The sequence below is a fragment of the Opisthocomus hoazin genome, chromosome 1, assembly GCF_030867145.1.
Source record: "Opisthocomus hoazin isolate bOpiHoa1 chromosome 1, bOpiHoa1.hap1, whole genome shotgun sequence".
Classification (NCBI taxonomy): domain Eukaryota; kingdom Metazoa; phylum Chordata; class Aves; order Opisthocomiformes; family Opisthocomidae; genus Opisthocomus; species Opisthocomus hoazin.
In genome coordinates, this window is record NC_134414.1 from 23346598 (window position 1) to 23371540 (window position 24943).

At 40.5% G+C, this 24943-nt stretch overlaps 1 protein-coding gene across 4 annotated transcripts in view; it reads left to right on the forward strand.

Moving 5' to 3' along the window:
• Nucleotides 1–24714, forward strand: part of IFT88 (intraflagellar transport 88) — a 56556-nt gene extending 31842 nt beyond the window's left edge. For 3 of the 4 annotated variants that reach the window (XM_075419047.1, XM_075419037.1, XM_075419056.1), the window contains 6 exons: nucleotides 879–931; nucleotides 2774–2839; nucleotides 4632–4738; nucleotides 10328–10388; nucleotides 23690–23785; nucleotides 24466–24714. In XM_075419047.1, the coding sequence (XP_075275162.1) occupies nucleotides 879–931; nucleotides 2774–2839; nucleotides 4632–4738; nucleotides 10328–10388; nucleotides 23690–23785; nucleotides 24466–24587 (505 nt within the window). In that variant the 3' untranslated portion in view covers nucleotides 24588–24714. The remainder of the gene's footprint in view (nucleotides 1–878; nucleotides 932–2773; nucleotides 2840–4631; nucleotides 4739–10327; nucleotides 10389–23689; nucleotides 23786–24465) is intronic. The other variant, XM_075419064.1, reaches the window with a different exon arrangement.
• Nucleotides 24715–24943: the final 229 nt, after the last annotated feature.

A 24943-nucleotide genomic window follows, 5' to 3' on the forward strand; every position in this document is an offset into this window, starting at 1 on the left:
GTTTGCAGGAGACATACTCAGCTGAAACTAAAAAAGGTGAAGCAACTGTCTTTCATAAGCTTGTTTGGCAACTACCAGGCAAACGGATTATTTAGAGTTAAAAATGGCCTGTGCTGTGACTGGAGGAAAACATTGAAGAAGTACAAAACTGTTCTGAAAATTTAGTGTACAGTGCCTTTGGGATATGCTACTGTTGAATTGTAAGCCACATGTGGTTTATAGAGCATCCTTACACTGCTGTCATGAAAATTTCCTAATTTTCACATTATCTTGATAAGAATGAGGAAAGAGTCCAACAGTTTTGTTGTATGTGCTCAAATATCTCAAGTATTTTCTCTGACTGTATCTATGGCCGTTATGTGCTAAAAGGAGAAGGGCAGGTAGCAGCTAGGGCACTGAGGTGACGACACAGAGGAGAAGCCAGACTTTGAAGCTGTAAGTGGCGAGTGTGCTTACTGGCAGGGATCCCTTGAGCGTGCTTGGGACCCTGCTGGTGGGACTTCCTCAGAATCCAGTTTCACGTTTTGTTCTCCCCCATTGCATGGTTCTGTACCTCAGGCAAAGACTAGTGGTTCACTTGTTCTGCTAATTGGATCTGGTGTGCAGAATGACAAGCAGACTTGCTTGTCATTAATGCTTGTCAATAGAAAGACTATTACATAGGACTACAAATGAGTGACACAGAGGCTTGAACCCAGGAGCATGCCGCAGGGGTAAACTCCGTGTGAAATGAACAGGCTGAATTCTTCCCAGGAAGGCAATATGCTAGGTGAAAAATTTTAAGAGTAGTTTAATATAGGTCTTTACCAATGCTATGCAGATTATTTTGCTTATTCATTGTCTGGCAGTGTGCATAATTTTATTTTATTTATGTGCAGACCAACACAAGTGAAATGGCAGCTGATGGTTGCCAGTTGCTACAGGAGAAGCGGTAAGTTCTGTAACTTTTTTGTGGTTGCTTGGAGGTTTGTAACATTTTTTTGTAGTTAGATGGTGGTGTTCAGCCTGAAGAAGAGAAGCTGGGAGAACATGTAAAGAAGGCTTATAAGAAAGATGGAGAGGGACTTTTTACCAGGGCCTATAGTGACAGGGCAACGGTTTTAAACTGAAAGAAGGTAGACTTAGAGTGGACATAAGGAAGAAGTTTTTTACCCTGAGGGTGGTGAGGCACTGGCACAGGTTGCCCAGAGAAGCTGTGGATGCCCCCTCCCTGGAAGTGTTCAAGGCCAGGTTGGGTGGGGCTTTGAGCAGCCTGGTCTGGTGGAAGGTGTCCCTGGCCATGGCAGGGGGGTTGGAGCTAGATGATCTTCAGAAGTCCCTTCCAATCCAAACCGTTCTGTGATTCTATGATTTGTTTTGTTTTGGTTGATGTTTTGATTTTGTTTTTCTTCTGATCTTTTCTACTTAATGTGAATACTGATCCTAATGTTGGTTTGAAAATACAGCTACATGTTATTTTGTTACAAATTTTCTGTGTATATGTAATAAAACATGACTGTTCTTTTAGAGTGTGCCTGCACTGACTTACGCATGAAGCACGCCTTGTGTTGTTAAATAAGTAAAATAAAGACGATACTACAGCATAAATGACCTGATAGAAGTCTTTTTAGTGCAATTATACTACCATCTAATCTTACATAAGTAACTAGATTTTAAAGTTGCTTAATTCCCATTCCTTTTCAACAGCAGGTATAATTTTTCAATATTAAAATAGTATTTTCATTATGTGAAGAAAAGACAGTCTTAATGTGCTGTATTTTCTTACTGGGAATGTAATACGCCAACGAGCAAAATGGAAAGAGACTAATCTTTCTGGTTTTTTTCATTACCTAAAATGCATTCAAGGCACTTGATGATGTAAATGATACTCTTCTTTCTTGCTGTCCCATTTTGTCACTCTCCTTTATGCTTCTTTAGAACTTTGCAGAACAGACTTCCATAATAAATAAGTGCATTTTCTCACTCTGCTCAGTTATTTAATATAGCAACGACAAAAGGAACAGGACATAAGGAAGTCGGGGAACTACGGACAGTCAGCACCACCCAAAACTAGACAGATTAACTTTTCCCAGCAAAGAAACACAATGATTTTGGCTGCTTTTTAGATCGTTTATGATTCATTGGCAAACTTCCCAGCTTATCATGTTAACACATAGCAGGTCAGTTTGTTCTCTGCCTCGCCCTAAGAAAATAAAAACAGTGATATCTCAACAAACTTTTTTGTCAGATATTTTATGGATATGAGGTTTTAGATTCACAGGATCTGTCAGTCCTTTGAATAATAATCAAGCAGGGCCAAAACTGAAGGCAAAAGTCTTAAAGAACAACTACTTCACTACCAGATCTGGACAAAGGAGAGACACACAGTTAGGGTTCTGATGGAAGGAAAGGTAGGCAGAACTTAGCTGTTACACCTTCCTGCTTGACCAGTGTTTTGCAGCCTCAGATAAGACCTGGTATACTTGATACAGCTTATCTAGTAGCTGTGTCATAGAACAATGGGGTCCTACAGGCAGGTCAAATAAGGGCAAAAATCAGGAAATGCCTCTTAATTAATTCTGTTATTTACAGAACAATTTGGACTGTTTTGAGATGCTGTTAATTTTTTGCTGTCAGTAATTAAAGAATATGAAGTTTGATTTTATCGAATTTTGTCTTATCATTAAATCATGTACTCAAAAAGATTAAGTGATGTTAAACTGTATCAATTTCTTATTGGATATTCTTTTTAATGTTTGGACATGTGGATAGGAGATGTTTGTGTTGTTTGCAGGTAACTACCAGAAAGCTCTAGAGAAATACAAAGTCATTCACAGAAAATTCCCAGAGAATGTTGAATGTAAGTTGTTTCATTGAGTGGTACAACTATCAAAGAAAACTTTGTTACATTGAATATGTGTGTTTAGTAATTGTATGATGTAAGTATTTTTCATATGAAAATATTTTCACAAACTAACATTTTTACTCATGCTAATGCTGCATGTTTTCTGTGACAACACTAAAGTGTGATTTAAGAAATACTAGGGTAATGCTGAAGAGATGAAAATAAACTTTAGCTGTAGCAGATTGCGTAAGTTCTTTCTCATTCATACTTTCTAAATTTTGTAACTATGTTACTTGTTTCATCTTTCTTTTGATAAAATATATGTATTTTTACTTCTAGTCCCTGCTAGTTGAAACTCCTGCTGTAAGTTTCTAGATACGAGAAAATCTTATTGTCAGGTTTTACCAAAGCCAGGCCTTCTGAAAGAATGTAGAGGGTGAGATTTTGTTGTTGGGTTTTTAAGTATAGTTGGTCAACCAGGCTCTAGAAAATCCATAGAGAATTTCAAACTAAACTACAGGCAATATAACTTTGAAGAGTAAGACATTTGGCAGAATCGGTCACACCTGTACTCTACGTGAAAAGGCCCTGTAGAAAATAGGGGTTGTCCCTGGTTGTGAAAACAGCTTCTTACATCCCACACTGTGCCTCACTACTTCCAAAACATGAGGTTGTTGCCAGCAAGTCTGTGCTTTTAGATGATATGTGGGAAGAACATTTACTGTATTTTAACATAAAATTGTATTGTTGTGCTTTAACAAATGTACTCTTTTTTTTTAAAGAGGAATCATACAGCTCTGTTGTACAAGAGAAAGTCAATACTATGACTCCTCAAAGTTATAACCAAAACGTCACGTTCATATTGGTTGCATGTATTTCAGAGGGGTGCAGTATTTAGTAGACTTTTTAGAATGCTAGTATTTTTCTGAATGTAGTTTCTACAAATTAGAAACAGAGGCAGGAGTTAGACAAGACAGTTCAACTGATTGAAAAGTTTTCTGCTGCCGAAATAGTGGTTGTTCACTCATCCCTTCCTGGCCATGTGCTCCCAACCATCTTCCTTACACTCGTTCTGATGCTTACCTGATCCCTCAATGAACAAGTTCAGCTCCCTAAAACAGCAGAAAACTAACTTAGAACAAAAAGAAAGTAACGTACTTATGAAAGCCATCAGGAGGGTAATGGATCGTGTCATGCTTGTTTCTGCTTCAGAGGCAGTTCATTCAAAGAGATGTGGACAAACACAGAAGAATAGCAACAATGTTTTCGGAGTTTGGTGTCGTGTCTCGGGAGACTATTTTAGGGGTTCTTTTCGTTCCATCATACAGTTATAGTCGATCTTCATGTCTGGTTTGTTGGGATTTTTAAATTCTATAAATAGTAGTCTTTAAAAAATCAACCCCATCAACAGCAAGAACAAACCGTTCTGGTTTGCTTGGCGTTTATAAAATTGTTTTCAATTTTAGTGGCTCCTCGGTAATAACTTAGTATCATTATTATGCTTCCCAGTTTCCAGAATATTTTGCAAATGTCAAGAGTTCTAAGCCAGATGAGTTAGCTTGTCTTGTGCCTTCCACATATATAAATGGTATTTGTACTGTACATGGATATAGACACTGCATCACTAAAGATGTTGAATTATTTGCGAAGTATCACAACTTGCATAGTGATGCTGGACTAGAGTCACCTTGTATTCCCAGTTATTTGCATTGTTTGCCATGCGGTATGTCCAGTTCTGTTAGGGTGCACTTGTAGTTTGACCTGCTTGTAAGCCTTTTTTTTTAACGATGTTTTGCTTTTCAATTAGGCCTCCGATTTTTAGTTCGTCTCTGCACAGATATGGGGCTGAAAGAAGTCCAGGAATATATGACAAAGCTCAAGAAAGTGGAAAAATTAAAAGAAATAAGAGAGCAGGTAAGATTGTTTCTTTCTGTGATTATACAGTATCACTACGTGCACAGGTGAAGCTACAATATTGTTTATGAAATTTCAAGATAAAATGTGTATTAACTGCCTGGTTTAGAGAGGCTCGTGCTTTGTAATTTTGGGGTTTTAGTTTTAAATTACTGATCAGCCGTATATCTGACTGAATGGTTTTTAAGCACCAGCTTTTCTGTGATTTTAAATACTAGTGAAAGATGGGTTATGTGGATGTGATGGGAATGCTGGAGCCACCCACATAATTCAATGTTTCTGGAATGTCGTCTTTCCTACTTATTTGCCAGACTGCATAAAGTGTATTTATGAGCCAAGTAATAATGCAACTATAAGAAGAGAAGGGGAGCCTAAGAATTTGTCCGTGTAGTAGAACTCCTTTTTGCTATATACAAAGCTGCAACATTGACAGATTACATAGGTAGAAGTAAATCATTCATGTTAGCACCAATTTTTAAACTGAAAAAAGATTTACATGGGACAGCTACAGGCTGTGAAAGGTGTGAGATCAAAACTTGTGTTCTGTTCAGAGGAGTGAGTATGTCTGTGTGTGCGTGTGCGTGCATCGTTTTCTTGCTATTCCTGTGATAAAGTAAGATTTTAAAATTAGCTTATTGTTTGGACAGCATTATCTGTGCTATTGAGCTGCAAAGTGTTCAAGCTTGCTCTTCCGATCTCGTGAGTTGACTCAAAGCTACATAGTCAAATTAGTTGCTTTGGTTTTGCTTCAGTTCCAGAGAATCTGAGTATGCACATGTACGGTGGGACATTTTAAAAATGGAACTCACAAAGGGAAGCACTGTTCAAAGGATTCCATATTTGTGCTACAAGCTTACTTTGGGGCTATGTTGGTTTGGATTTTCAGTAAATGTAAAATTCAAAGCATTTGGAAAAATGGACAGAAGAAAGCAGCCCACAAATGTAGTGGGGCTAATATTCCTCCATGTCTCCCTCATAATGATATCAGTAAGCAAAACAGGTGACCACGTATAATGTTCCTATTCTGCAAAACTCGTAATTATGAGATCTCTCTAAAGTGTGTTAAACAGGCTTTGCTTAGTTTCTAGGAAATATCAGGTCAATGTCAGTGATATGCATAGTTCTTGACAATAACTTCCAATACGGTCAATGTCAGTGATATGCATAGTTCTTGACAATAACTTCCAATACCTCAGTGCTTTACTCGGGAAAGCTCAGAGATGATGCCAGTTAGAACTGGAGAGGGAGGGGTCCATGGAGATGGAGAGGTTATCTATTTCCTTGCATAGAATTCCAATATTTTTTACACTGAATGTGTTAATTATGTGCCATAGATCTGCAAACGCTGAGGATTTCAAGGAAAACACTTTTTTACTTTAAGAAAGTTAATGTTTGAAAATGTAAAAAACCCAAAAAACACAAAACCAACGAACCAAATAAAAAAACCACCAAAAACCCCACATCTCTCTTCCTGTTTATGGCATACTGTAAGCCTGAGCTTTTCTGAACACGTTTCTGTACTTTCTGATGGGGAAAAAGCTACCAGTAAAATATTTAAAAGATAAAATCATCAAATCATCTAAGTTGTTTAAGAACTGAGATTTTTAGTAACAGAGAAATTAAATTGTGTTTAAATTATGGGTTTTTTTCATTCTGACTACATTGTGTTAAGGAGCTTCATTGAGTAGTACCTGAATGACAGATGCATCAATGGAATCCAGTACAGATGCGTGGTAGCACAATTTACTGCATAGTTGGTTTAAACTGTTCAGACTTCATGATCATAATTCAGCCATGACATGGAAAGCCCACAGTGTGTATTATACTTACGTGTTCCTGTTTAAGAGTCTGGTGACTATCCTGTCATAAAACTAACCTTGCAAAGCAAAATTGGAATCACGGAACGGTTTGGGTTGGAAGGGACCTTGTAGATCATCGTAGTTCCAACCCCCTGCTGTGGGCACGGACATCTTCCACTAGACCAGGTGGCCTTGAACACTTCCAGGGAGGGGGCATCCACAGCTTCTCTGAGCAACCTGTGCCAGTGCCTCACCACTCTCATGGTAAAAAACTTCTTCCTTATGTCCACCTTCTTTCAATTTAAAACCGTTGCCCGTTGTCCTGTCGGTGCAGGCCTTGGTAAAAAGCCTGTCCCCATCTTTCCTGTAGGCCACTTCAGGCACTAGAAGGCTGCAATAAGGTCTCCCCGCAGCCCTCTTTTCTCCAGGCTGAGCAGCCCCAACTCTCTCAGCCTTTCCTCATAGCAGAGGTGCTCCAGCCCTCAGATCATCTTTGTGGCCTCCTCTGGCCCCGCTCCAACAGGTCCATGTCTTTCTTGTGCTGAGGGCTCCAGAGCTGGACACAGGACTCCAGGTGAGGTCTCACCAGAGCAGAGAAGAGGGGGTAGAATAAGGTATCTATGGTGGCACTTCTAATTAGTCAAAGCTTTAAGGTAGACCTGCCGAAATACTTTCCTATAGCATATTGTCCAGAAAAAAACCCAGGCTTTTAGATAAAAATAAGCCTTATTATTATAATTTAAGGTAAACCATTTTTCTTTTAAACAGAGAAAACTGAAATGCATTAGGTTTAAAAAAGCCCAAAACCCCAAAACAAAACATGCCCAATGCTTCCCCCTGCAACCACCACCACTAGAAATAAAACAGGTTTCTAGTCATCTCTGTCAACTTCATCCCTGCAGGCAGGCCCATGCTGTAAGCTTGGTGAGTTTCTGAATGGCAGCAAAATCCTGCCCCTGCGGTTCCTAGTACATTCTCTACAGAAACCTCTGAAGCCTGATCGGTTCCTTTCTGCTCCTTCTTGCAGCTCCTTGTCATGGGGGGACATGCTCCCATCTCCCTCTTCTGGCTCTCTTGTCTGCCACGCTCTGAAATCTCCCAAGTTCAGTGTCTCCTCAAGGAAAGGAGCAACTTTTTCTGCCCCTGAGGAAGCCACTGACCCAGTTTTCTTAAAAATCAACACCATTGTAGATATTGTAGATGTAAAGGAACAAAGACACTAAGGAAAAAAAAAAAAAAGATGTTACAGAATGCACTGCGATTCAGAATGCTGCCGTCCTGTATTAGAAGTTGAGTATCTTTCTTGAGCATCTCAACATCAGTGCTGTCTTACAAACACTAACCCTGCAGTTCCTTTTTGCTATTGGTATTGCATTTGGGTTCCCATCCTCTGGTTTGGAGCATGTTCTTTGTTTGCTTGGTTGGTTTGTGTGTGTGTGTGTTTTTTTAGTCTTATGTCTACCATCTGGCTTTGGAAATTATTAGGTATTTTTGACCTAAGAAAGTCTTTCTGTCATCCATGAGCATATAGCTGTAAACTATACTTTCAAGTTCTAAAATTATCAAATTTTAATATTTCACCACCTAAGTTTCCAATAGGAACACTGGTTTCAGTTAGCAATATCCGATATAGTTCAATTCCTGCTCCAAATTTCAGAGTAACCTATGATTTCTTGATTGCACCCAGTAAAGAGAAAATAGATAAATGCTAATGTAATATACCTACATCTCAAAGTCTGCATGCAGACTTTGTCTTCCTGTAGAAATTTATCAAAATTTGCTATTCTGGCATTGTTTTTCCAGAATAAGTATATCCACATGGAGTTTATACCAAAATAAATATTCTGGAGTACTTATTTCACTTGGTTGTTAAATACTTCCAGCCAAGAATCTGGGAACATCTGTGGGGTTCATTCCCTGTAGAAATTTTTCTCCCTGCCTGTCACAGCATTGGATTTTTACTGTAACCTTCGTATGTTGGGGTTTTTGCCTTTTTTTTTTTTTTTTTTTACTGCATTAATCTTTTGTTTCAGTTTAAAAAAAGACAGGTAACAGTGTAAAAGTTCACACAACGTTCTTGGCACTGATGTATACACATATTACTATTTATTTCCGTTAAGTGAGCTTAATGACTGAAAATGAGGGACTGATTGGGTGTGGTGTGAAGCAGTGATGATAGCTGCAAACACTGAGGGGGACTCACTGCCTTTCCCGTCAGGCAAAGGACATCTGGACTAATCATCCTAAATTTCTTTTGCAGTTGTGGAAGAGAAATAGGCATTTTTAGGGTGGAAATCATTGGACCTATTTGAAATGTCTGCTTTTTAGTACCGGATGACTTACAAAGTACTCACTTGGAACTTTACAGGCATTAGTCATATGCGTAAGCTATAGTACCTTTGTAATATTTTGGGAGTAAAGTACTGGAATGTAAACTCCATGAGGGCACTGTCAGACAGGGACCACTTCTCTCTGGCAGACAGAACCTGAGCTTCCACTGGCAGATTACTTGTCAGTCTTTCAACGTTTGGAGAGTCTGAACGTGCTTCCTGAAGGACTGATATATGCTGCTTCACTGGGCTGTGAATAGGATATTTAATCCAGAATTCAGAGAACATATTTTAGACTTGAAGATTTCCCAAAATAAATAAAAATTATGAGGAATTCTGGTCCCAGACTGGATAGCTCCAAGCCCATTCCTGGTTTCATGCTAGGCTCACTGCTTTCCTGTCTGACTCCTGTGAGTTTTTATTTCAGGGTTCTTCCTTTTGCTATTGGCACCAATCTTGAAAGGTCTTTCACTTCTTCTGTGTCATTCCAACTTTTCCAGACTCCATGATATTTTTCTGGTGAAAAATGCGTGGAAAAGCTACAGTAATTGACCTGAATACCTGGTTAGGTAGTGTTTAATCAGATGCTGAATTCATATTTTGAAATAAGATGCAGAGATTACTTTATTAACTGCTGAATGCTTTGATTACCAACTATTTGTACCTACCCATCAAAAAGTCCCTCACTGAGATGTACCTTCTTGTAACTGACAAGATATATGCCTGAGAAATGTGGTGGTTTGCCAGGAGGAGCCAAGTCTGCCACGTGATAGGGAGGTATTGCTTTGATAAACTGTTAAGTTTTCAAATAACACTAAAAAAAACCTCACAGTTGGAAGATGTTTATGGTACCTTCCTCAGTACAAGAGGCCTGACTTTTTAAACACAGCTTTTGAAGTATTTACCTTCACTTTTATCTTGCATTTAACACTCAACAGCAAATTAAATTTTGCTGTAAAGTACAGTGCTGTGCCAAGTATTCAAAATTTCAGATCTGTGGGGCGAATAGATCTTTTTGTAGATTTCCCTACTTCCCCCCCCCCCTTTACAATAATAAAATGCTTGTGGAATTTACAGGATGTTAATAGGCAGGGGCTACTTTGAACTCATGCAAGGAGGGCTATGTTGCCTGTTTTTTCAGCTGTACTTTACAAAGGTACCTCTGAACTATTTTTAGGCACATTCCTCATATAAGCTTTATCTGAAGAAAAAGAATTTATTGAGATATTCTAGCTGAATTTCATAGAACTTTTGTTATATGTAAACACTGGATTTAACACTGACATTAAGGACAATTTTGTGTATTGAAAAACCAAGGTTTATTAGTTACGGTATAGTAAGCCTAGTTTAATGTTCTACTGTTTTATTAATAAGCTGAGTTTTCACTAATTATTCCTAATGTAAATTACTAAATGGGGTTTTTGTTCTGTTCTTTTCAAACCTGTTTCACTGTTCTCCAGCGCATAAAGTCTGGCAGAGATGGCAGTGCACGTAGCCGCAGAGAAGGAAATGCTGGGGGTGGTAAGTACTTAATGCCTCTGCTTAAATATCAGATTTGTCAGCATCCTAAAGAAAATAGTTTTTCTTAAAAGCTTTTGTAAAACCTCCTTACGTTTTGAAATGCGCACAAATATGCACTGAGTAATATGCAAGTACTTCACAAATTTTGTTTCATACTTTTTGATTATCTCATTGCTGTATGAAACCTCGACCAGTATAGTAGCACACATTTGTTTTAAGATTTGTGCTTTATATGCAGATCTCAGTGTATTCCTAAAGCTAAATTTCTACTTCTTTTCAGTACTGTGGTCTTGAACATTTTTATCCAATTAACTTTGGAATATTCACTATAAGGAATCCTTTATTATAATAAAACAGAATGTGTAAGCCATGAAAAACAGGAATTCGTTGTGTCTTTATTTAACATGGAGAAAAGGGAATTTTGTGCCCACCGTCTAGTCTGTTGTTAGGTGTTTGTTACAAATTCAAGAGGCTATTCTGTGCAACCAGCTCCGTAATAAGAAGACCCCCGTACTGTCTTTGAGCTCATTCTTCCCCTTTTCCCAGTATAGTAGAGTTGAAGTACTGAAGTCTTCCACAGAGGAAAACTTGCTCTTTGACTACTAAGTCTCTCTGCTTCTATAGATTTACAATGATGACTTTCATAAATGTAAAACTCTAGCAATGTAAGTCTGGAAACTGGCCTGCTCTGTCTCTTCTGCACTGGGTAGTCTGCATATTGTAGAGCTAATGATTTTTCCCTCCCATTATTAAATCCATGAAATGTTAGTAATGTTAAACCTAACTGTTCCCCGCTTTTGCTCTAAGGAACTAGCAGATATCAGGCTACTTCAGCCACCTGGAAAAAAATTGGTTTTGACCTAAATAGGAAATGATTTCTTTGTTTTCTGTGTTTGGTTTATCTTAATGTTGGTGGGTCTCTTAAAAAGATATCCCCTATAAATTCTTGCCTCTCTTCCCTTCCTTTTACAGAGAAATAATTGATGGATTTTTTTTTTCATATTTGGTAATTTTATTTCTCCACCTACATAGCAGATGGTTTACTGCATTTATCTAATTCTGTAGGGTCATGAAAAGTCGTGGAAATTACTAGTGTGATCTTAAGATGACCTTAGAATGCTGTTAGATTTATGAAGACTGCTCTCCTGAGTTCTCTAAGGGTTAAGAATGAGTGTTGGATGCTTGAGCGAGATTTCATTCCTTGCTCAGCTCAGTAGTTTCACTAGAGAAGCTTTTAAATCATTTCTTGATATGTAGAAAAACCACCATTCACCTAGGGTTGAATTTTACCTGTTCTGGGCCTCAGGCCAAAGTAATTCTTGGGGTGAAGTTCCCTGTTTTGATAACAGAGAGGGATGGAAACATTTCTGGACTCTCCTTTGTTACGTGCACTCTGTGATCAGGGAGCCAGCTAGAGGTGCCAGCAAAACAGCAGCGTGAGACAGCATGGGGACCGGTTTTCTGTCGTAAAGTGGAGATCCGCTTTGGCTTATAATAAATAGAAATGTAGAGCAGCATTGGCAGCAGGCAAGGGTATTTACAGCTGTGCAAAACATTGCATCAGGCATACAGCCAAATGGCACAAAGGGTCTCTTCTCTTACAGCAATATTTTGTAATTATCCCTACCCTTATTAGTGAAAAACGGGTGTGTTGTCGGGATAGAGGGAGAGAGCAAGTCAGTAATTTAGCAAAAGAGGATATAAATAACAACCAAGCTGGAAAGATGCTAAAACAACATTAATCCCCCAGATTACCAGTTTGTCAATACTTCTTTTAAAGACAGAAATATATGTGTGGAAATTTGTCTCTTCTTAAAAACTAAAAAAAAACCAAAAAAAACAAAAACCATCCCTTCCCCTCCTCTCGAAAGCTGAACACAGGAGAAACATTGACTGCAAGCTCTAGTAATTCCAAGACACTACTCTTTCCCCCCATAACCAGAGTAACAGGAGAAGAGCAAATGCAGACATTTAGGATGCTAACATAAAGAAGATGAGAGGGTAAGGAGGGTCAGAACTGACCTAGAATTTATCCTGTCAATAATTCTTAGCTTGTTGCTCAAGATATGTCAAATTCATGAAAGAATGGAAGAAAACAGTTTGGGAACAGGTCTTTGTAAGAGCATATTGAGAAGTCTCCATTATACAAATTCAGTGCCAAAGATCCAGGCTTTCTGGAAATGACTCACCAAACAAGCAGAGGTACAAAGAAGGTCCTGTATTGACCCTGGAATTAACTTTCTGCGAGGATTCCTAATTGAAAGTTGTGGTGAGATGTACTACTTACATTTTTAGAATGAGTCAAAGGCATTGTGCAGTTTTAACTAATAATGTTGACTCTGGGGAACCTTATCAGGGAAGAAGCTGCACTCTCACAGCAACAGATGTTAAGGACTATGTTGTAGGTTGCCTACCTTTAACTGAGGATGGCTGAAACCTGAAAACCCAAACATTATTTTGTCCAATGTTTGGCATTATTCACCTGGGTGGTGAGTCTGTATTTTGTAGTGTGAGATGTTTCTGTACATGGCCTGTATGAAGACACATATGAAATACAAACATGCGTTATTTTATTTCAGAATCTTAGTACACTTTTGATAAATTAATGTCTTCAAACTAAATTTAAAAAAAAAAGAAACATTTGTATACATTTTAAGATTCGGCTTTTCCAGTGGTGTTGCCAGGACCAAAAGGGATCATTTTCCTACACTGTATGAGGGATTTGCCATCATTACCGAACCCAGTGAAGCATGGAATCCTCCTTACTTTAGTACTTACTAGCTAAATTAAAGTACTTACTAGCGAAATGAGTTGTGTGTGCATTCCAAATATTTTAGGTATGATGTGTGTTTTATTTCTTTCCTCTTAATAGCTCACTGTCCCCATACTTACTTGCATTCCTAACAGATTTTTTTTTCCTGAGTATTTTATCCCTATATAGTTATTTGTAGTAGGAATATTAGTAGTTCAGACTTCCTTGTTTTAGCAAATATGATTTAAAATTGGTTTTAAAGAGGTCACTAAGAAGAAAGAGCACTAAGTCAGCAGGGTTTGTACTTAATAGGACACCTACTACTTTGCGAACATAAACTAAAACAGAAGGTACAGGAGATGCACCAAAGCATATGAAGAATATGATTAGTATATGTATGAATGGTAGACAGAATGGAAAAAGAGAGATGAAGAAAACTAACATCTGTATTGATGTCAGTCAAAGCCTGCTCTTGTCCTATGAGAAGGACAAGCATTAGATCTAAGATGCCTACCCAAAACTGAACACATTCGTTCACTCTTGTTATAAAAAGTGAAATTTTCTTCTCCCCAGGAATATCAGATTTATGATTTTCAGTCTTTTTGATTCATATTGGAAACAGATTACATTGGTACACTCCCTCAAAATTCTTCTTTTTCACTTGGAAAAAAAAAAAAGGAGGAAAAAGAAAAAAAAACAAATGAGCCCAAACAACTCTAAAAACCTGAAGGGAGCAAGCAGTACATCTGAGTTCTCAAAGATTTCCTTTTCAATAAGGTTTTCTTGTTTTCATACTCACTTTTTTGTGTTTTGCAGAGATGTGATAATTAACATCCAGAATTTAGAAGTTAGGACACTAAGAGATTTTTTACTCTTCAATAGCATAAGGCCTTTCATAGATAAGGAAAGGTACAGAATCATAGAATCATAGAATAGTAAGGGTTGGAAAGGGTCCTTGAAGATCATCTGGTTCCAGCCCCCCTGATCGTAAGGAATACATTACCATAGCAGTGTTTACTTGGTCTCGGCATTTGCTCTCCACCCTGAATGAGGAGCCAGAGCGAGAGGGGAGTAGTGTACTGGCTGAGAGGAGCTGTGAAGTCTCGGACAGGAGCCCAAAGCAGCAGTGCTGAGTTCGGAAGGTGAAAGGCTGAGCACTTTGCATTATCCCCGTTACCTGAGCCTGTCCAGATGAATTTGGGAAGGAAACAGTGGGAGAATAATTAAGGTATCTTTTCCCCTTTTCATTCCACCTGTGATGGTGTCAGTGGCAAATGGGTTTGTCCATCCCAAACAAACATCCTGTATTCAGACATCCTTTACCAGCACATAGGGATGTCCTCAGGTAACATGCAAGTGATGTGATAGATGTTAGGGCAATAAGCATCCCGAATAATTTTCACTGTGATTGAGGCAAGAGATTCTCCTGTTATCCTGCAGCCAGGACTTCATGACCACTAGTATTTTGTGGGGTGTTTGTGCTTGTTGATGCCTCATTAATTACAAATTGTTGTGGGATGGTTCCATTGGTTGTGTGTACAAGAAAACCCAAAACCTTTCTTTTTATAAACAGACAGGGAAAATACTTGAGTGAAGAGAACATCTTAATCTGTTTTCTTCATCTGAGCTCGCCTAAGGAGTTAGCTTAACTGACACACTAGAAACAATTTTGATTTAACAGAATTTCAAATCAAAATGAACTGCAGTGGAGTTAAAAAATTGCATCTGCTTCCCATGCCGTTTCTCAATTTTAATACAGTATTCTGCCTGCTATGCTGAACTTAGCCTACAGAGGGTGGAAGCAAAGACGGGCAGCCTTGGAGGAATACGAAAAAATTGTCTGAGGAGCCAGGGATCAGGTTAGGAAAGCTGAAGCCCTGATAGTTACATCTGGTCAGGGACATCCAGGGCAACAAGAAAAACTTCTCTAGGCATGTCGGTGATAAAAGGAAGGCTAGGGAAACTGTGGGCCCTTTCCAGAAGGAAGTGGGAGACCTGGTTACCCGGGATGTGGAGAAGGCTGAGGTACTCAACGTCTTTTTTGTCTCAGTCTTCACTGGCAAGTGCTCCAGCCACACTGCCCAAGTCACAGGAGGCAAAGGCAAGGACTAGAAGGATGAAGAACTGCCCACTGTAGGAGAATCATAGAATCATAGAAAGTTTTGGGTTGGAAGGGACCCCTAGAGGTCATCTCGTCCAACCCCCCCGCAGCGAGCAGGGACACCGCTAACTAGATCAGGTTGCTCAGAGCCCTGTCCAACCTGGTCTTGAATGTTTCCAGGGATGGGGCCTCCACCACCTCTCTGGGCAACCCGTTCCAGTGTTTCACCACCCTCATTGTAAAGAATTTCTTCCTTATATCCAGCCTAAACCTACCCTGTTTTAGTTTAAAACCATTACCCCTCGTCCTGTCGCTGCTGTCTCTACTAAAAAGATTGTCCCCATCTTTCCTATAGGCTCCCTTTAAGTACTGAAAGGCTGCAATCAGGTCTCCCCGCAGCCTTCTCTTCTCCAGGCTGAACAAGCCCAACTCTCTCAGCCTGTCCTCATAGGAGAGGTGCTCCAGCCCTCGGATCATTTTTGTAGCCCTCCTTTGGACCCACTCCAACAGTTCCATGTCCTTCTTGTGCTGAGGGCTCCAGAGCTGAACGCAGTACTCCAGGTGAGGTCTCACCAGAGCAGAGTAGAGGGGCAGAATCACCTCTCTCGACCTGCTGGCCACGCTGCTCTTGATGCAGCCCAGGACACGGTTGGCCCTTTGGGCTGCCAGCGCACATTGCCGGCTCATGTCCAGCCTTTTGTCTATCAGTACCCCCAAGTCCCTCTCAGCAGGGTTGCTCTCGATCCTTTCATCCGCCAGCCTGTATTGATACCGGGGATTACCCCGACCCAGGTGTAGGACCTTGCACTTGGCCTTGTTGAACCTCATGAGGTTCACACAGGCCCACCTCTCCAGCTTGTCCAGGTCCCTCTGGATGGCATCCCGTCCTTCTGGTGTCTCAACCATACCACTCAGCTTGGTGTCATCTGCAAACTTGCTGAGGGTACACTCGATGTCGCTGTCCATGTCATTGATAAATACATTGAACAGCACCGGTCCCAGTACGGACCCCTGAGGGACTCCACTCGTCACTGGTCTTCCTCCGGACATTGAGCCGTTGACCACTACCCTTTGGCTGTGACCATCCAACCAATTCCTTATCCACCGAACGGTCCACCCATCAAATCCATGGCTCTCCAATTTAGAGAGAAGGATGTTGTGGGGGGCTGTGTCAAAGGCTTTACAAAAATCCAGATAGATGACATCCATTGGTTTTCCCTTGTCCACCCTTGTTGTTACACCATCATAGAAAGCCTCTAGGTTGGTGAGGCAGGACTTGCCCTTGGTGAAGCCATGCTGGCTGTCTCGAGTCACCTCCCTGGCCTCCATGTGCCTTAGCATATCTTCTAGGAGGATCTGTTCCATGATCTTCCCAGGCACAGAGGCGAGGCTGACAGGTCGGTAGTTCCCAGGGTCTTCCTTTCTACCCTTTTTGAAAAGGGGCACAATGTTTCCCTTTTTCCAGTCACTGGGGACTTCCCCTGACTGCCATGACTTTTCAAATATCATGGAGAGTGGCTTGGCAACTAGAGCAGCCAGTTCCCTCAGGACTCTGGGATGCATCTCATCAGGTCCCATGGAATTCTGTACGTTTAGGTTCTTCAGGAGGTCCTGAACCTGGTCTTCACTTACAGCTGGAGGGATTTTACCGTCCTGGTCTCCTTTATGCCATCCATCGACTCGGGAGGGGTGAGGAGAGAGGTTGCCAGTGAAGACTGAGGCAAAAATGTTGTTGAGTACCTCAGCTTTCTCCTCATCTGCTGTTGCCAGTTTGCCGGTCTCACTCCTGAGCGGGGGTACGCTTTCTTTGACCATCTTTTTCCGGCTGACATACCTGTAGAAGTAGAGAAGAAGAAGAGAAGATCAGGTTTGAGATGATGTAAGGAACCTGAAGGTGCACAAGTCCATGGGACCTGATGAGGTGCAGCCACAGGTCTTGCAAGAACTGGCCGATGAAGTTGCTAAGCCACTGTCCATGATATCTGAGAAGTCGTGGCAGTCCGGTGAAGTTCCCACTGACTAGAAAAGGGGAAACATAACCCTCATTTGTAAAAAAGGGAAAAAAGGAAGACCTGGGGAACTACAGGCCAGTCAGTCTCACCTCTATGCCTGGCAAGATCATGGAGCAGATCCTCCTGGAAACTATGCTAAGGCACCAGGAGGATGATAGGGAGGTGATTGGTGACAGCCAACATGGCTTCACTAAGGGCAAATTGTGCCTGACAAATCTGGTGGCCTTCTGCGACAGGGTTACAGTGTTAGTGGATAAGGGAAGAGCAACTGATGTAATCTAGCTGGACTCATGCAAAGCATTTGATGCTGTCCTGCATGACATCCTTGTCTCTAAATTGGAGACACATGGATTTGATGAAAGTGGATTGGACCCCTCGGTGGATAAGGAATTGGCTGGATGGTTGCACTCAAAGTTGTGGTCAACATCTCTGTGTCCAAGTGGAGACCAATAACAAGTAGCGTTCCTCGGGTCAGTACTGGGACTGGTGCTGTTTAGTATCTTTGTTGGTAACATGGGCAGTGGGATTGAGTGCACCCTCAGCAAGTTTGCTGACAACACCGAGCTGTGTGGTGTGGTTGACAGGCCTGAGGGACAGGATGCCGTCCAGAGGGACCTTGACAGGCTTGAGAGTTGGGCCCGTATGAACCTCATGAGGTTCAACAAGGCCAGGTGCAAGGTCCTGCACCTGGGTCGGGGCAATCCCAAGCACAAATACAGGCTGTGCAGAGAATGGATTGAGAGCAGCCCTGCTGAGAAGGACTTGGGGGTGCTGGTTGATGAGAAGCTCAACATGACCCAGCAATGTGTGCTTGCAGCCCAGAAGGCCAACCGTGTCATGGACTGCATCAAAAGCAGCGTGGCCAGCAGGTCAAGGGAGGTGATTCTGCACCTCTGCTCTGCTCTGGTGAGATCCCACCTGGAGCCCTGCATCCAGCTCTGGAGCCCTCAGCACAGGAAAGACCTGGGCCTGTTGGAGCGGGGCCAGAGGAGGCCACAAAAATGAAATGAGGGCTGGAGCACCTCTGCTATGAGGAAAGGCTGAGAGAGTTGCGGCTTTTCAGTGTGGAGAAGAGAAGGCTCCGAGGAGACCTTATTGAGGCCTTTCAGTATCTGAAGGGACCTACAAGAAAGCTGGAGAGGGACTTTTTACAAGGGCATGTGGTGATAGGGGTAATGGCTTTAAACTGAAAGAGGGTTCACTTAGATTAGATATAAGAAAATTATTTACTGTGAGGGTGGTGAGGCACTGGCACAGGTTGCCCAGAGAAGCTGTGGATGCCCCCGTCCCTGGCAGTGTTCAAGGCCAGGTTGGATGGGGCTTTGAGCAAACTGGTTTGGTGGAAGGTGTTGCTGCCCATGGCAGGGGGGTTGGAACTAGGTGATCTACAAGGTCCTTTCCAACCCAAACCATTCTGTGATTCTATGAACTTACTGTTCTCTTTGGTTAAACCAAACCAAAGTCCTCTTTTCTCCAAAGATGATGTCTCCACCTCGAATACGAAAGACGCAGAGTCACATTTAAACACATTCTGGATTTAGTGAAGCATCTGCAGTCTTTAAAAGCATTAGCCCACTGTGCACTTTGTTACATAAACGTTTTACAGAGGAGGTAGATTACCGAACCACCTTACACGCTGATATTTTTTTTTTCCTGATAAGTAAAATGGTACTAAAAATTCTAATTTCTGTCCTTTGTGATAGTGAAGGAATTTCTGATCCAGTAGTCTCATCACTGTAATTGCAACTACTGAGAGTCCTTTAAAAAATAAATATGAAGTCATGGATTTTATGGGCCGAAGTGATATACACACAGGTAACTTTCTAAGTAGGAAGTACAGAAACACCTACAGAGTTTTAGAATCTTTTTTGCTGGATGTCACTGCCTAAAATAGGATTATTCCAAAATAAGATTAATTCTGCAGAATGTTGCATTATTCATTATTCTGTCATATAAAATGAATAATTTTTTAAAAAATAAGTTTTATAATTTGATTCTTTTTAAAATTATTAGTGAAGGAATTAGTTCAAATTAGTTTTTATATGAAAGTTGAAGAAATCTGAATGAACAGAACACATTATAGTTAGAATACAATAATTTAATTAAATATCCTATATATAACTCTGTGAGCATAACTTTTAAACAGATGAGAGAAAGGAATGCACTCTAACAGATATCAGAATGTAGAGTATATTATTTATGTCTTTATATGCATAGCTCTCAGTTAATGCTGTTGCACACAGACTGAGAGGAAGATAATGTCAGCATAATAATCCAAGTTTCAAGTATAATCTCTTTCAGAGTAAATATATTTATAAATCAGTTATTTGAAAATATATTGGCCAGCTCTGCTTAATCAGTTCCTGTTGCTTTTTCAACTGGAATCTGGAGCCATGTTCCTGCAGTCAGTTTACGTGTAGGTGTCCCCATCATCAACCCAGAGTGAGTACGCTGCGACCGGCTTCCTCGCAAGTTATGGCAATAGCATACCTTTTAAATGACAGTACAATAAGTAAATAAACAATGAGTATGTATTAATTGCAGTGAAGGTTTTCTTGGATACAGAGAGCAATTTAGTTCAGCACTGGTTGTCCATTATTCAAAAACTTTAATTAGGAGCATGTGTTTGTATGGTTACTAGAGTAATGCAGATAGAATTCAGGTGCAGTTTGAGAAATGTCTACCTGTAGTCCTGTGATTGCAAGTGCAGTCAGGCGGATGTTAACACTCAAAGCTGTACTGTTAGTAGAGAAAAACTCTACAAAAAAGCCTTTCATCCAGAGGTTTTATTATTATCCTTTGTCCCGCTGTTACCTTTGGGGTTTTTCTATGTGTTACTTGAAAGTTAGTTTCATTCCCATAATCCAAAAGCTGGAATGTGTATAAAATGTTTGACCAAATTATGTATGTATACTGAATAAAAACATGTAGATGAATCATCTGCAAGTAGGACTACAAAAATTAATTTCAAGATGAGATTTTAACTTCTGGCAGATCATATTGTATGGTCAGCAGAATTTTTAATAGCTGCCACATTGGCAGCCAAATCCTGTACCCCATGGCAGAGTGTCAAGAAAAGCCTTGCCCCAAACGGCTCAGCAGCTAGGACATCTCCTGAGGGATGGAGCTGTGGTTTGAACTCTCTCAGGTGAAAGAAGGCATTGAAGCCAGACCTCTTGCTTCCTGAGCTGCTGTCAGACATCTCCGTGTAAGGTAGATCACCTCTTGTTCTCTTCCAGATGTACTTTAAAGTGAAAGATGCTCCTCTTCTGCATTTTTAGGCATCCTCAGAGCATAGTGTAGTCCGTGGAGACTTGATGCTGTTTTGCATCTTAGCTTAATTTAAACTAATTGTGGGCTGCTACCAAAAGAGATGTTAACCTTCCCTTCACTCTCATTGTAGATATAATGGTCCCATAGAGGTAAGGTGAGCTGCGTTACTTTGCTGACCCATTTGAGAAGAAGCTTTCATTGGGTTAGTTTTAAATGTACCAGGAACCTGCTCCAGCACAGCCTGCTACCACTTGCCAGTGTGTGGCGGGGGATGCGATGCAGGGCAGAAAGGGCCGGGTGCTCCTTTCTGTGGTGAGGTGGGGCTAGATCGGTAGGTTTAGAGGAAATGAAAGGTGGAACTCACAGCGGCTCAAGGGAAGACTGAACAAGTTCTTGGAGAATAAATCAGTCAATCCATTATTAAATATGAAGAGCTGCCCCCTCCCCCAAAACACATGCTTTTGGTCTACAAATTTTTGGAGGCTAGGAGATTATTCTTGGAGAGCTACCGTAAATTCTTGCTCTACTTATGATGCTCTTCCCTAAGCGTCTTGTTCTTTTGTATGGACAATAAACCAGTTTAGACACATCTTTAACCTAGCAAGGCATCCATATGTTTTTACTGTGTAAGCGTTAAGAGGACACTGTGCCCATTGACACTTACTCCTCATAGTTATTTTCCAGGGTGCATTTAGTCAAGGTGGGAGATACCCATCAATTAACTTGCTGCTTCTGGAAAGAACAGTCCAGCCCCCTTCAGCACTTCTTTTCCTTCCCATTCCTGGTCGTATGTTCTTGCTGCTTCCCTTGCACTACTTCTAGCATTAATCTAACCCTTGGGTGAGTTGGTTCAGTTCATTAAATGCAGTAAATAGTGTGTTTGGGCAACTGAATCAAGTCTGAAGCCTAAAAAGCTACATTTGTGTGAACAGCTACATTTGCTCACTGTAACAGCACTCAAAATTCCATTTACTGTATTGGCTCATAAACAGAAAGAGGAGTTTACGCACCAAGGTCACATGCTGAACATCCTGCAGGCATCTTGCTGCTCAGGGTGGTCGTTTTGGGCAACAATCATAGCAATAAGTGCTTATGGAACTTCAAAGCTATGCGGGGGAGGCAGGTTTGCATACTTCACGGGTTGGATATCCGCTAGGTGGAGAGAGAAAAGAGGGGAAAATCTGGCTTCAAATTTTGGATTTACTGCTTCATTCCCTTCTTGGATGTAGCCCTAATAAAATTTATGGGTCCTAGGATGTCCAAGAAGGCTTCTGTTTTCAGTTGTTTGGTTTAGGGCAGTAAGATGCATGGGTAGCTTGTGAGTATTGTGTTGATCCCAGCCATTTTGGTTTGTCTACCGTCCTTTTTTTTTTTCCCTTCTTTTAGTTCATATGAAATCTTTCACCTTCCTCTGTTAGTATTGCTAAAACCCATGTGTTTCCCTCCTTCACGGTTGAAAACCATTGATATATATCTTCTTCCTCTATTATTTTAATTACATCCAGTTCTTCCTTTCTGGAACCAGCCAGTTAAACCTATGAAGATTCTTTGACTAGTTCAGTCTTACCCTAGAGTAGTTTCTGCTGTATTTTTCCTGTCTTTGCATCTCCTTACTGCTTCTTCCAACTTCATTCATTATTTTGTAAATTACTTGTATTCCGTGGCACAAGCCTCTGTGTCTACTCCTATCTTACTCTTTCTCTCCCTGTTAAACATTTTGTATTCTCCTCTAAACTGTCCTCAGAATGTTTTCATCCACACCACCTTTGAAGCTCAGCACTCACCTCCTTGTTGCGCCGACCTTTCCAAAGCCTGCTGAAGTCAAGACGTGGCCCTTCTGTAATTTCGCAGCCCTTGGGCTGAGCCCCCCCAATCAGACCTGCTGATTTCTTTCAGTTTCTTCAAATCCTGAGTTAAGCTTTGACTCCTCCCATGAAACCTGTCAGTGGGAATTGATCCAAGGGAGGCTGATGTACATTAAAATAGGTTTTCTTTGGTTTGAAGTTTCAGCTGTAATCTATGTCTTGTAAACTTATTAACTGTTTGACATGTGACTGTATGTATTGGATCTTTCTTGGAGCAGAGACATTGTCTCCAATTCAGGGCTGAGTAAACTGAAGTTTGCCGTAGCACTTACAGAGAAATAAAAGTTTGTCATCTTTGTGGAAGGTTTGGGTTTCTGTTTGTTTTTTTAAGGTAGTAACAATATTTATAAAAAGAACCTTTATAGTAAATAAGACAATGGAAATGTATCGCCAAGTCCAGACTTTGTAATGAATGTTTGCTGAATGAAACCCATTTTTCATCCTTACGGATGGCGAACTTGTAATAACAGCATTGTTTCGTGTTGTAAATGAGCATGTTTGTGTTTGGCTGCATGGCACATCCCGCCTTGTAAATATACTAAGCCAAACATGAAACATTTTCTCCTAGGAGAAAAAAGATGCATAAAAATTTGTTGTAGCAGGCAAGATTGAAAGCTTGCCATGAATGTGAAAAAGAGATTCAGAGGTGAACAGAATATTTAAAGTGTCTGGAATACTGCTGTGGCAAGAGAATGTTAATCTGACGTGGTCTGGGCACGAGGCAGCCCTCAGAGCCGACACATTCCTTGGGGCCCCGCTGCAAACTGAGCTGCCAGTGCAGTGTTTACAGCGAGACGCAGGGCCGGGATGGTCTGTGTGCATGAACATGCCTAATATACTCTGCTAATTAAAAGCAAAGCTAGTGTTGTATTTAACCCTGACAGCATTCAACAGGTGGATCATACCAATATATTAGTAAGCACACAGACGTATGAAATGTCCATATACATTGTGACAGTGTTTATATTTATCAAGCTTATTTTAACTCCAAAATGTGAGTGTAATTTATAAGCAACTGAAATGTCAGCATTTGAAGCAGAAATATTTTAATGTGTTTACTCCAAAGTAAATAAGGCTGTATATATTAAAAAAAAAAAAAATTAAAACACATGTAGGGACACAGTGTCCATTGTGTTTTAATGACCACTGTTACAAATGAGTACTGTATCCATCATGAAAAGATGGTTTCATCCAAATCTTGTTTGACAGATAGTAGCTGAATTTATGTTGTTCTTGTATCATAATTTCATAGAACATAACAGCATGTTATTTGTCTTCAACTTCCCCCCCCTCCCCAGACAGTGGTGGTACCAAAGGGGAAAGACTGAGTGCCAAACTAAAAGTTTTGCCTGGAACAAGCGAACCCTATGAAAGCAGCGGCAGTAAAGAAATAGGCAAGTGACATCTTATACCTTCTTACTTTCCTGGCCCTCAGAGAGAGGAGACATGGAAAAAGTAAGTTCTTGGAAGAGCATGTATAATTAGACAATTAGGAAAACATTTTCCCAATGAAATAAATGTGAAGAATGGGTTTAGCTTCATTGTTCAGAGCTCACTGAAAGGTAATTGTAAATATTAAGAAATGTGGTGCATGTAAATATTTATTACTTTCAATATCTGTCTGCTGCATCCATTAGTTCCTGTGGCTCTGCAGTCATGAGTTCTTCACTAAGACTGAATTTTCAAAGGGGTTTAAAATCCCAAATCCACGTGGATCGTGGTACTTCCTAAAATGCCCTTCCTTTATCAGCCTTCCAGTTCTATGCACTTTTCCAAAGCCTCTTCGTCACTTAATGACTGTAATAAAATAAAGAGAATTTATTAAAAAAAAGGGTGGTGGGGAAAAGCAGCTCCTCTCACTCGCACTGAGGTCTTTTGCTCCTGTGCCACGTCTTGCTTCCTGGCTGTGGTATCTTCTCCTTCAGTGCTCATGTGCTCCTTCTGGCCTGCATTTCCAAGCCACCTTACAGATGTGTAGTGCTAAACCCCACTCCTGTGTCTGATTGTATATGTTTGAAACAAAGCTAAAATTACTTGCAGGTAACTGTTTCACATGTATTTATTTAAACCCTAGATGCCTCCTACATGGATCCACTTGGCCCACAAGCAGAAAGACCGAAAACTGCAGCAAGAAAAAGAACTGAGGAAGATGACTTTGCTGATGAAGAACTAGGAGAGGATTTGCTTCCAGAATAGCATATGGTCTACTCGTAACTTCTTCTGCTTTTAAAAGTTTTATCAGAAAAAGATTAATCCATGATTTTTATAGTGGATTTTGATCAAATATATGTGAAATACTTTGGATATATGCTATCTTACATTAAAAACATGGATTTAAAGTTGCAGTGTCTTAGAGTTGATTTTTTTAAAAAATAATGCAGAGTTTATTTTAGTCATGCATAATAACTACACAGGTATTCAAACTCATTGCAAACTATATCAAGGCATAAAGCTTTTGCTTTCAGAGATTCATCCGATGATAACAGGAAACACAGCAGTCTTTGAAATGTCACCTTTCAGTGCAGAATACCTTGAAGCAATGTTACAAGGTT